Genomic DNA, 12,152 nt, shown 5'->3' with positions numbered 1-12,152 from the left:
TGGGATGATATAAACTGTTGGCATTAAAAATGAAAATAAATGTCTACAGTGACATGGAAAGATATCTATGACACATGTGAAAAGCAGTTCTACTGGAGAGCATGCTTCAGACAGTTTTCTTTTATATATCTGTAGTTTTCAACCTGTGTTCCAAAATGCAAATGGTTGTCTCCGGATGACAGCACTTTGGTTGAATTTTCATTTTTTAACTTAATTTGGATATTTTCTTTTGTGAAGTGCTCATATAAGTGTTTCACCTTTTTTTGGGGGGGGGGTATGTGTTTGCTTTCCTTATTGATTTGAAGTGAGGGTTTTTTTGTTTGTTTTTTAATGTTCTGGGTATATAATCAATCTCTCACTTTGTGGGTTGCCTTTTTTCTTTTAAATTTAATTCCTTAAAAAATTCAGATATATTTTGCATATCATAAAATTCATCCATTTCAAGTATGCAGTTCAGTGTTGTACCATCACCATAAATCAGTTTTAGAACATTTTAGTCTTCTTTTCAGTCTCTTAATGGTGCTTTCAGTGAAGAGAAATTCCTCATTATAATCCAATTTATCAGATTTTTTCTTTCTGGTTAGCAGTTGCTTTGTCCTGCTTAAGAAAGCTTTAGCTATTCCAAGGTCATGAAGATTGTTCTGTGGTTTCTTCTAAAAGCTTACCTTTTACATTTAGATCTGCAGTCTATCTAGAATAGATTTTTTTCCCCCTTGGTGAGAGAGTGGGGCTCAAAATATAAGGATATCCGGTTGATACGGTCTTCTATTGAAAAGAGCATTTTTTCTGTTTCTCCACTGCACTGAAGTGTTGCCTTAGTGTTCAGTCAAGTGAACTCATATGTGTGAATCTGAGTTTGGATGCTGTTTTGTTCTGTTGATCAATTTGTCGGCTTTTATTCCTATATAACACTCTCTTTGTTATAATAGCTGTATTTTAGATCTTGATATTTCGTAGTGTAAATTCTCTTACTTAGTTCTTCCAGATTGCCTTCACTCTGTATATTTTCATATGAATTTTAAAATCAGCTCATTTTGCTGGGGGTTGGGGTGGGTGGGGTGGTGGTAAAGCCTGCTGGAGTTTTGATTGGTATTGTGTTAAATTCATCATCTCTTACTCTTTTAAGTTTTAGGTGGTTTTCGTTTTCTTTCCCTAGTTTTCATTAAATGATATAATCTCTAAAGTGTACTCAATAAGTGGTAGCTACTGTTATTATAAATATTCAATATAATTCACTGCTTTACAATTTCTTGGGTAGATTTCATGTTAGAAATCTTTGCTGAGTCTGTTAAGTTAACCTTGAACACAGCAATATGAGAAATGATTGTGATGTGGGATGGTTTTTCTCTAGCTTTGCCTGACATCACTGATAGATGCTTTCATGTTTCTTTTAAAATGATTTATAGTAGAAGCAAAAGAGTAAAAATGTTTTTCTGGTGTATTATTTTTCCCCCTCTGAGCAATGTTGTGTTGTAGGTACTTTGCACATGTTACTTCTATTCCTGCAACATAGGCAATATTATCCCTGTCCTATAAAAGAGGAAACTGAATCTGAGAGAGAAGTCAAGTGACTTACCGGAAGTCACAGTTTGTAATTGGCAGAGCCTGGGATTTGCACTGGGGACTCCTGGCTCTGAAGGCCTGCTCTTTACACTTCAGCAAACTGACGCATTCCACCATTCTTCACAACTCAGGATCTTTTGGCCATTCTTCTCTTACCGCTTCTAAAGCACCTTCTTTTTCGGGCTTCCTTTAGTGCATATGAAACATTTTACAAGTTTTACTTTAAAGTTCTCTCCAAAGTGTTAAGCCCTAGGAAGCATTTAAGTGCACATGCTGCCACTCCTTGTCTGCTTTCTTAGGGAGACCCCAGCAGACTTGTGTCTGTGCTTCTTTTGGACCTTTTTAAACAGTCAAATAATTAATGAGATGTTCTTCTTTTACCTAGGTAAATGAATACTTCGGAGGTGATAAGGGTGACTGCCTTTCTGAAAATAGATTTTATTTCTTGCTACTTTCTGTGAGGACCAGAAATGGTGTTGCATGTTTTTCTTCCCCTACATTCTGAATCCTTGCTCATTGTAGACAGTTTGGAAAATATGGAAAAGGAGTAAGCAGAAACAAAATTACAGTTTCGGCCTTTACAATTAACAGGAAGATTGTAATAACTATAGATAATATTATTAGTAGATATTTATTATACTTCTGTACTTAAGTAGTGTGTCAGGAATTATTCTAAATGCTAAGAAGACAGAATGAGGGCTTCCCTGGTGGCGAGTGGTTGAGAATCTGCCTGCTAATGCAGGGGACACAAGTTCGAGCCCTGGTCTGGGAAGATCCCACATGCCGCAGAGCAACTAGGCCCGTGAGCCACAACTACTGAGCCTGCGTGTCTGGAGCTTGTGCTCCAGAACAAGAGAGGCCGTGATAGAGGCCTGCGCACCGCGATGAAGAGTGGCCCCCGCTTGCCACAACTAGAGAAAGCCCTCGCACAGAAACGAAGACCCAACACAGCCATAAATTAATTAATTAATTAATTTTTTTTTAAAGAATACAGAATGAATAAAACAGTCAAACACCTGTATCCTGTGGAGGTTAAATTTGACTAAAGGAGCCCATATTCAGTGCCAGGATTATCTTTTTAAATTTTCTGTCAGGGAGGCCCTGTTTTCACTTCAGTTTTATGAATCAGGAAACAGGCATAGAGAGGTCAGATGACATGCAGCAGCATCTAACTCTGCTGGAAGTTTCAGTGACTAGTTTCTCTTTCTTTAAACTAGAGCATGTATATCTGGGGTCTTGATGTAGATCTTTTACTTTTTTAAGTTTCATTTTGAAAAACATCACTGTTCATTGTTATTAAAAAGATGTGTCTTTAAGGAAAATTTAGATGGGCTATATAAGGAAAAAGAAAATAAAAATTACAGAGATAGTATTGTTAGCATTTTAACATACTTTCTAGTTGCTTTTCTAAATAAATAGATTGATAGATAAAATTTTATTTGTAAAGATGGGGTCATACAGACATATTTTGACTTGCTTTTTTTTCCCATTTAATATAGTTTAGACCATTTTTCATGTCACTATTCTTTTTAGATAGTATTTCACCAGTTTTAGACAGGTGACTGCAGCCTTCACAGCTTTTGATACATGCATAGCATTTGTTCTTTTGTTCTACTTCACATATTTTTAAAATCTGCTTTCTTTGAAAAATCAGAAAAGGGAACTATGCATCACTGCAGCTTACGCATCACTGTAAGTTGCCATGAAATAATGGCAACTTACTGAGATAGGTTACTGTAAAAATAAATACCGTTAAAAACAAAACCTATAATGAAATTCTAGCTAGCTACTGTTTGTTATAGTAAACTGAACAGGAGACAAGCTATTTTTGTTAAGAACAGACAATTGCAGGTATTAGAGAGATGTGAAAATATCGTTTGATATAATTAGGAAAACTGAAAGAAAACTGAAAAGATGGTAAGTTTTGCATTATGGGATTCATTGTACTCTAATACCTTAACCAGGGGTTTTCAGTGTTTTTACAGTAAGAAATAAAATTTACATCTAGACCTTATATACATGAGCATATGTGTTTATGTGTGTGTAATATATGTGTGTGTATATATATGTATTTATGTATGTATGTTATGTATATGTATTATGCTTCAATAGAAAAGTTTTTTAAAAGAACTTAAATTTTCTCCTGTTGTATCATATATTTAAATGATGTCCAAACCCTCTTGTTAGACATTTACATTGTTTTCTATTTTTCTGTGTTATAAATTGTTATAAATTGTAGCTACAGTTTTGTGTAGGTCTACAATTCCTTAGGATAAATTGCTGTAAGTTAAATTATGTCCAGTGTTATGTAGTAATTTTTGAAGTTATATGTTGATAAATATTCCCTGAAAGGTAACAATTTATAATCCTACCAAAGAGCCCAGTTCCTATAAAGTATCTAAAAATTAAAGTTACTAATTTGATAGGTGAAAAATTACATCTTTCTTTGTTATGTACATGTTCATTTTTGACAACCATTTAAATTTCTTGTTTTGCAATATTGGTAGTTACTCTTTGCTTATTTGCCTATTAAAGTATTAATTTTGGTTTCCTAACTGATTTATAAGAGATCTTTTTATGGTAAGTTACTTACCATATGTCAAAATATTTCCTCTAATGTATTTGTCTTTAAAATTTGGTTATGAACATTCCTGAGCTAAAAAAATTTTTTAGTCAAATCTAAATTTTATTTCTGTTTGGTAGCTGCTTTTTAGTCATTTTATGGTTTTAGAGTTTTTCACACTTGATTCTTTTTATCCATAGTATACATTGGTATGTGACATGGGGTAGCATTTAACTTTTATTTTTAATACTCTTTCTTAAATGATCCCTTTCTCCCCTATTTGAAGTTCTAACTTCATCATACACAAATTGTAAGTGTAAATGAATCTGTTTCTCGACTTTCTGTTTTGTTTCATTGGTCTTGCTTTGTTAGTACCACACTAATTATTATAGCTTTTAAGAAAAATTTTAATATCTAATAACATAAGCATTCCCCTCTTTTAAAAAAATAATTGGTGGTGAGGAAAGGAAGAAAAACTCCTGTATTTATTCTTCCAGATACCTTAGTATAATCTTGTCATGTAATGTTAATAGCAGCCAAATACTTGTTAAAAATTTGAGTGGAGCTACAGGTTAGGTAAATTGGAAGGAAACTTACTACATTGGAAATAGCATGTAGCAGTGATTTCAGTCAAACTCCCAATGTATTTAAAATTTTTTATTACTTTTTAGTTTTATTATATTGTAGAAAGAAAACAACTAGTTTGTTTCTACATTTTAGTGTTTGTGTGGAGGAGGAGAAGGTTTCTGATTAAGTTGTGCTTACTGGTGGCGGGAGTCATTGTATTCAAAAGTCACGTATGCATAGATGTATGTATTCATGGCTTTCTTCCTTCTGAGTTGCAAGAGTGGTATGAGAGATAGGGGCTGCTGTTTTGGACAAGCTTGTTTCTTCTTTTTCCAAATGAATGCTTCTGGCTTTGCATTGATCTCATTTCCCAACAAAGTATTGGTAAGATTTAGGTTTAAAGGGGAAGAATTGTAGGCTAGATTAGGGGCCAAGCTGGCATTAACAATAACAACTCAAAGGTGTTTGGTTTGCCTGTGCCAGTCATTGTTCCGTGTATTTACCTTTGGAATTTATGCAAGTAATAATTGGCAAACTAAATCTAGACTTTGCTTGGCCTGCTCTCAAATGTATAATCTCTTCCTGCTTTCTAACTGTATTTGAGATTTCTTCTGTGACCTAGGATTCTCTATCAGTTTTTTTTTTGTTGTTGTTGTTTTTAGCGTTCCATGGAAAATCAAGTGGTGTTTGTTGGTTGGTCTGCTTGATCTGTCAAAGATGAAAAAGTGCTTAAAAAATTAAAAAAATATTTCTGACTTTTTTGTACTTTGTGGAATTTTTTATTTTTTTATTTTTTGGTACGCGGGCCTCTCACTGTTGTGGCCTCTCCCGTTGCGGAGCACAGGCTCCGGACGCTCCGGCTCAGCGGCCACGGCTCACGGGCCCAGCCGCTCCGCGGCATGTGGGATCTTCCCGGACCGGGGCACGAACCTGTGTCCCCTGCATCGGCAGGTGGGCTGTCAACCACTGCACCACCAGGGAAGCCCTGGAATTTTATTCAGTATATAAAAGCACACATTATCCTCTTTATAGATTTTTGCTTTTTAGAGAGTTTTAAAGCTGTTTATGTTATTCAGTGGTTTGACTTGAATATTGCTCTCCTTGCAATAATGACTTTTGCTTTCCTTTTAATTTGAATTTTCCTGTTATGTTTTGCTTATTGCTTGTAGCCTTTCTGTGTGTTTTTTGTTATGCTTACCCTTGTGGGCAGGGGAATGCCTGGATTCAATTTTGCTTTTTATTTAAAAAGTGCTGGTTACAGCCCATTAAATTGATTTCATAGGCTACAACCAGCAGTTGGAAAACACCTGAGCTGTATTTTTCTGTATAGAAAGTACATTGATTTCTGAGTAGAACAGACCTAGATCTGAGCCAGTTACTTATTTCTCTGGTCCTCCGTTTCTTCTGTAAAATTGGAATGTCTAGTTACATATTTTTTCTGAAGATTAAAAGACAATGTGTGCCTACTGTATAGCACAGGGAACTCTTCAATATCCTGTGATAAATCATAATGGAAAAGAATATGAAAAAGAATGCATATATATATATAACTGAATCACTTTGCTATACAGCAGAAGTTAACACAACATTGTAAATCAACTATACTTCAATAAAATAAATTTTAAGAAAAAGACAATGTGTGAAAAAAGCCTAGTACAGAGACTAAAGTTATCTAATAACATTTTGCACAATGTATCTGTTATCCTTAATTTCTTAAATCCAAACATTTAAAAACACAAGAGAAAATGGCAAAATGCCCACGTTTTCTAGATCCTTTGTAAGGTTTTTGTTTTTGTTTTTGCTTCGTCTCAGGAGTAAAGATGTTTTTGATATGAAAACCTTACATTGTATAAGCATTTCTCATCATGAAAGCCAAAATGCAGAATTTGTAGGATTTTTTTTGTGTGTGGTACGCGGACCCTCTCACTGTTGTGGCCTCTCCCGTTGTGGAGCACAGGCTCCGGACGCGCTGGCTCAGCGGCCATGGCTCACGGGCCCAGCCGCTCCGCGGCATGTGGGATCTTCCCCGACCGGGGCACGAACCTGTGTCCCCTGCATCGGCAGGCAGATTCTCAACCACTGCGCCACCAGGGAAGCCCTGTAGGATTTTTAAAGTAGGAAATTGATTCCTCTTACATAACTCTTAAAGTAGGGAATTTTCCAAGTGAAATATATTCAGTGTTAGTTGGTGGCACCTACTGGCAAAGGTACATCACTGCTTAGAGCCTGCTGTGCTTTTTACACAGACTAACCCCATATAGCAGACTGGGAAAGATGATGGGAAATAGGAGAGGAATATATTGTGTTTACCAAAAGTGGGCATTTCCTTTGTCTCCCAGCGGTATTCATGTAGTGAAGTGGGAGGAGGAAGGAATTGTGCCATGCTACTGCCCTAGTCCACTGTTTGCCAGTGTGCTGAGCTCTTATTGAGAGAGTGTAAAAGGGAGGGTGGCCATATCCAACAAATTAGGAACAGCTGTGTTAAACTAATCTAACCTGGTTTTTAAAATTACGAGATGTCAGAGCCTTTAGTATCTTTATGAAGTGCATTGTGGGGGGGGGTGTAGGAAAGGAAGAAGGGTGGCAGGGGAGAGCACACACGTGAGCATGCAGTATTTGTCAAACTTCATTAGACCTCAGGACCCATTTTCCTTTGAGCATCTCTTGTGTCACCTGGATTACTCTTTGGAAATGATCCTCTGATGAGTGTAGCTCGAGGGCAGCTTTTTCCCTTTGGCATCTTTTCCTGAAGGCTTTATAAGAGAAATTGAAAAAAATATGTATTCCAGCCTCCACAGGGCTCTATTAAATACAGTTTTACTAAATTCTGTGTCTTTATCCACTTTCATCAAGCCTTAAGAGAATAGTTGCTATTTTTATCAGAGGGGTTGTTTCCTTCTCAGCTATGTAAATAAACACCATTTCTCTGTTTTGGAATGACTGAAAGGAAGAATTAAATTTTCTTAGTGGAAAGATGGTTGTTTCTTGTGTAGTCCGCAGGAACTTCTGTTGTTTTTTTGTTTCCTCCTTGAGTGAGGAAAGTATTGAGGTAGCTTACGTCAGAATAGCTCTGGTGGATTCAGACTGCTGTGTTTTAAAAGTTTGGAGTTCAAAATCCTGTGCACATATACCTCCTTCACACATTTCCTGGGCTGCCTGGAGACAAGGGAGCGGGAACTTACTTCCCATATCTCTTCCATTTGGCACGCTCACCTCTCCGTGTTCCCAGCCATTCTTTCTTCTTGCCACTCAGAACCCAGGATATTGTGATATTGCAAGGATGCCTTTGTAACTACCAGTCAGATCCATGTGATATACTGAGTCACTGTTCCCACTTTGTTCATTCCCCTAAGCAAACCTGCCAGCTTTATTAATCCCTCAGTCCCTCAAGATAGCAGTAAAAGGAAAATTTGAGGGAGGAATACTACTTGTGTTTCCCTATTCTTCATCCCCCCTTTCCCATTCAGGATCATTTATTGCTGCCACCACTTTAGACCTGCTTTGGACACTTGGACACACTTCCTTCCTCTTTAGGTCATGGTTGACTTTAACATATGGAGCCCTGCCCTCCTGCCCCCCTTCCCCATTGCACACCTCGGTGTTATGCGGCTTATAAGGTTTTATCAAGGAAGCCAGTGGGTTTTCCCTATTAGGCAACCATCTGGAGTCTTTCTGTCAAAGTCTGAGGTTAGAAAAGCATGAGAAGATAACACTTGGGGGAAAGTATTATCTTCAAAGCAGGGCGTAAACAGAGTTTTTGAATATCCACTATACACCAGGCACTGTGCTGCTAGTCTCAATCCCCACAACTTTGTGTGGTTTGTATTTGTCCATGGGTAGAACAACTTGCTCAGGATGTCTCTCTCTCTCTCTCCCTCTCTCCCTCTCTCTCTCACACTCTCTCTCACAAACACACACACACACACACACACACAGAATGAGTGATCAAATCTGGATTCCAACTTCTCTCTTTGGTTTCAAAGCCTTTGGCTTTTCTACTACATCATTCTACATCTCTTTTTTTTTTTTTTTTTTTAAATTTATTTTATTTTATTCATTTATTTAATTTTTGGCTGCCTTGGGTCTTTGCTGCTGTACGTGGATTTTTTTCTCTAGTTGCTGAGAGCAGGGGCTACTTCGTTGTGGTGTGCAGGCTTCTCACTGCAGTGGCTTCTCTTGTTGTGGAGCACAGGCTCTAGGTGCACAGGCTTCAGTAGTTGTGGCTCGTGGGCTCTAGAGTGCAGGCTCAGTAGTTGCAGTGCACGGGCTTAGTTGCTTCGCGGCGTGTGGGATCTTCCCGGACCAGGGCTCGAACCCATGTACCCTGCATCGGCAGGCAGATTCTTAACCACTGTGCCACTAGGGAAGCCCTCATTCTACATCTCTGATCAGAGCCTGCTGTGAGACCTGCAGAGCACTGGTGTCCAGTGGTGATTCTTCTGCCACCACCTACGTTGGGTATTTTCAAATGGAGTGTTTGGAAATACTCTATGTGCCCAAACATTTTACAACTTGAAGAACATAAAGGAAAAACAGGGAAAATATGAGAGGTAGGCTTATTCCCTATAGGCAGTAAACAAGCTCTTGTAAACACTGATAACTTAAATAGGTCTATAGGATCTTTTTGACTAATACTATGGGACAAATGTTATAGTTTAAGTTTAGTACCCCTATCTTGGAATTTTAGGTTTAGGAAGGAATGTTAGAGAGACTGCTATCCATAAATGAGTTGTTATTCCTTTCAGAACACAACTCTCCCACTTCCCCTTCTCATTAAGTTTCCAGTTAGCTATTAGGTAGGAGCTTCAAAAGGGAAAATCCAATCATGTATAATCTCCAGTTAATGGGCATCTATTGAGCGACTAGGTCACCAGAAAGAATACACAGTGCCTCTTTGTGCAGTAAACACAAAAATCAAAAGCTAATGCATTCCCAAGGCAAGCCAGATTGTTGCTGGCTAACAGCATCCTCCTCTTAAGGGAAAAGGTTGGGGCACCCACCATGCTTGCTAGGGGAGATTGCAATGCCATTCCAGAAAAACAAGGCCATCAAGGGAGGAAAGAGAAAGGCAGGGGGGCTTCCAGGGCTTTGTCACTTCTAATTGCTGATGGCTGGGGTGGGCTACTGAGTAGCAGATATTCTAGTAAATGTTTTTGTACAATCATCAGGAACTTCGTGGGTCTCTGGGGCTTCTTTCTTCAGGTTAAAAGAATAACAGGGATGATTGAGGTAGAGCTTCAGCACCACTCCCATAATTTAGCCTGTTTTCTAAGTACACCCAACCTTCATAAAGACTTTATGCTTACTTTTGTCCAACCACTAACTAATGATTGATCAAAGACGAAAACACCCCTGTTGACCCAAAATGGCATGTGTTAGCCACAAGCCAAATAGCTCTTGGGTTGGTGTTGGTACACTCCAGTTTGGGTTTTCAAAACTATATTTTGGTGTAGTTATTTAGGATTTGCAAAACTTGGCATAATTCAAATAACCTGTTTTTCCCCCCTTAGAACACTTCAGTTATGGAGGATCAAAATGAAGATGAGTCCCCAAAGAAAAATACTCTTTGGCAGGTAGGAATGACGGCGCACAGATAAGATAGCAATTGACTTACTGTAGATAAGATGCTCCCTCAGCTCCTGTCCTCAGTGAAACTAAGAGCCAAGTACTTTTGTTTTGTGCAATTCTGCTAGTTTCAGGATCCACCCTGGGACTTCCTTGGCAGTCCAGTGGTTAAGACTTCACCTTCCAGTGCAGGGGGTGGGGGTTCGATCCCTGGTCAGGGAACTAAGAGCCCACATGCCTCAGGGCCAAAAACCAAGACATAAAACAGAAGCAATATTGTAACTAATTCAATGAAGACTTTAAATGGTCCACATAAGAAAAAAAAAAAGAATTCACCCTAATATGTCTTCTGTTCCTTAGGGAAGTATCATTATGGATAGTAAGGAATTCTCACCAAGATTCTGAAGTTGGCTGCAGTCCAAAATATTCCGTCTTTGGGGCCACTGTCTAAGCCAAAGATGGACAGTGGTGGTGTCCTTTGTCACCAGAATGGCACCATGCCACATACCAGTGTATGCACTGACCTTTTTCTCCCAACCGTCACCCTTCTCCCCCATTTCCTATTTGTTTGCCTTTTCCTTTTAAATTCGGTTTCCTTCTTCTAGCTCTAGTTTAGTTTTCCAGTTTTCCTTCCAATCCCCCAGTTTTTTTGTAAGGCGCGGGATGGAAAGCATATAAAGTTTCATGATTTCGTGTTTTCATCGACCATTATGGTACACATAATTTTTCCCTTCATGAAGATACAATTAAAGGCAAAACAAATCTAAATCTGAAGAGAATAATGATTTTTTAAAAAAGTTCTCTGGGTTCATTTGATTTGAAGCAAAGGAGTTAGCAAGAATAAAGTGTCCCCAACAAATTTACAATGAAAAGAAAGCAGTGCAATTCCAGGAAGATCTTTCTGGGCCAAGCAGGTGGCTAGAAATAGAAATGGAAAATGTGCTGTAGAATTGGGCACATACTGTTATTTTAGGGGGAACTGTGTGCAGACTGACTTCTGTTCCCTCCACATCTGGTATTTTGCAACAGGATTCTCTTAATTTACTATTGATTTTTAATTCACAGTGGTTCTTAACACTTTAGCTTTCAGGTTGGTTTGTTTTTTTCATCTGCCTTTCAGTCATCTAGTTAATGGTATACCGATGCTCTAAGGAGGCTAGATAGTTAGGAACCCTTCTGTAAATGAAATAATAACCCTTTTGCTTATCAAGTGAGATAATGGGTGTGAAAGTATTTTATAAATAATAAAGCAGTACACAAATGCAAGTTGTTACCATAATTATATTTAACCTGTTATGAAAGCAACTATTTTGGCAAGTTATTATGAAAAAAATATAGAAAGAAAAGGGGAAGGAAAAAATATGTAGCTCTCTCTCTCAAGATTAGGCACTTTTAACATTTGTATTTATATTCTTTACTTTTTCTTGGCATGTTCCCCTTCACACAAATTATTGTGCTCATATGCTATATAAAATTATTTTGTTCCTAATACTATTTCATGAACATGTTCTCTTGTTATTAAAATCTTACTTTATAAATCTAATTCTAATGGCTGCATTGTGGTACTTTGTGTAGATGTATTATAATTCACTTTAACCAGTTGCTTGTAACTGGGTAGTTTTTTCTGAATTTTATTATAACATTATGGTGAACATCCTTATGCTTAGACGTAGCAAAGGTGCTCCTTATGCTAGCTGATATTCACCACAGCAAAGAATTTTTACTTCATCTGACTGTTCTTAATGCTGATGTTTTGGTTCTGTTTGATATGAATGTTTTACTACAAGCAACATCAAAAATCTCTGTTCGATGCTGCCCCCTGGTGGTGCCCGGTGTTAGTGCGCTCTCCCTCACCCAAATTATAAGGGAAAAAAACGTTTTCAGACAAGGAAGT

The 12,152-nt window shown here is 37.8% G+C and overlaps 1 protein-coding gene across 11 annotated transcripts in view; it reads left to right on the top strand.

Annotated features, from left to right (window-relative positions):
- Positions 1–12,152, top strand: part of FBXW11 (F-box and WD repeat domain containing 11) — a 127,715-nt gene that overhangs the window by 71,622 nt on the left and 43,941 nt on the right. For 7 of the 11 annotated variants that reach the window (XM_059060588.2, XM_067032313.1, XM_059060589.2 and 4 more), the window contains one exon: positions 10,204–10,266. The exons of the other annotated variants lie outside the window; for them this stretch is intronic. In XM_059060588.2, coding sequence (XP_058916571.1) covers positions 10,204–10,266 — 63 coding nt within the window. The remainder of the gene's footprint in view (positions 1–10,203; positions 10,267–12,152) is intronic. 11 annotated transcript variants of the gene reach the window in all.

The sequence above is a fragment of the Kogia breviceps genome, chromosome 4, assembly GCF_026419965.1.
Source record: "Kogia breviceps isolate mKogBre1 chromosome 4, mKogBre1 haplotype 1, whole genome shotgun sequence".
Classification (NCBI taxonomy): Eukaryota; Metazoa; Chordata; class Mammalia; order Artiodactyla; family Physeteridae; genus Kogia; species Kogia breviceps.
Note: the sequence above shows the minus strand (reverse complement) of the source record. Positions and strands in the feature narration are given on the sequence as shown.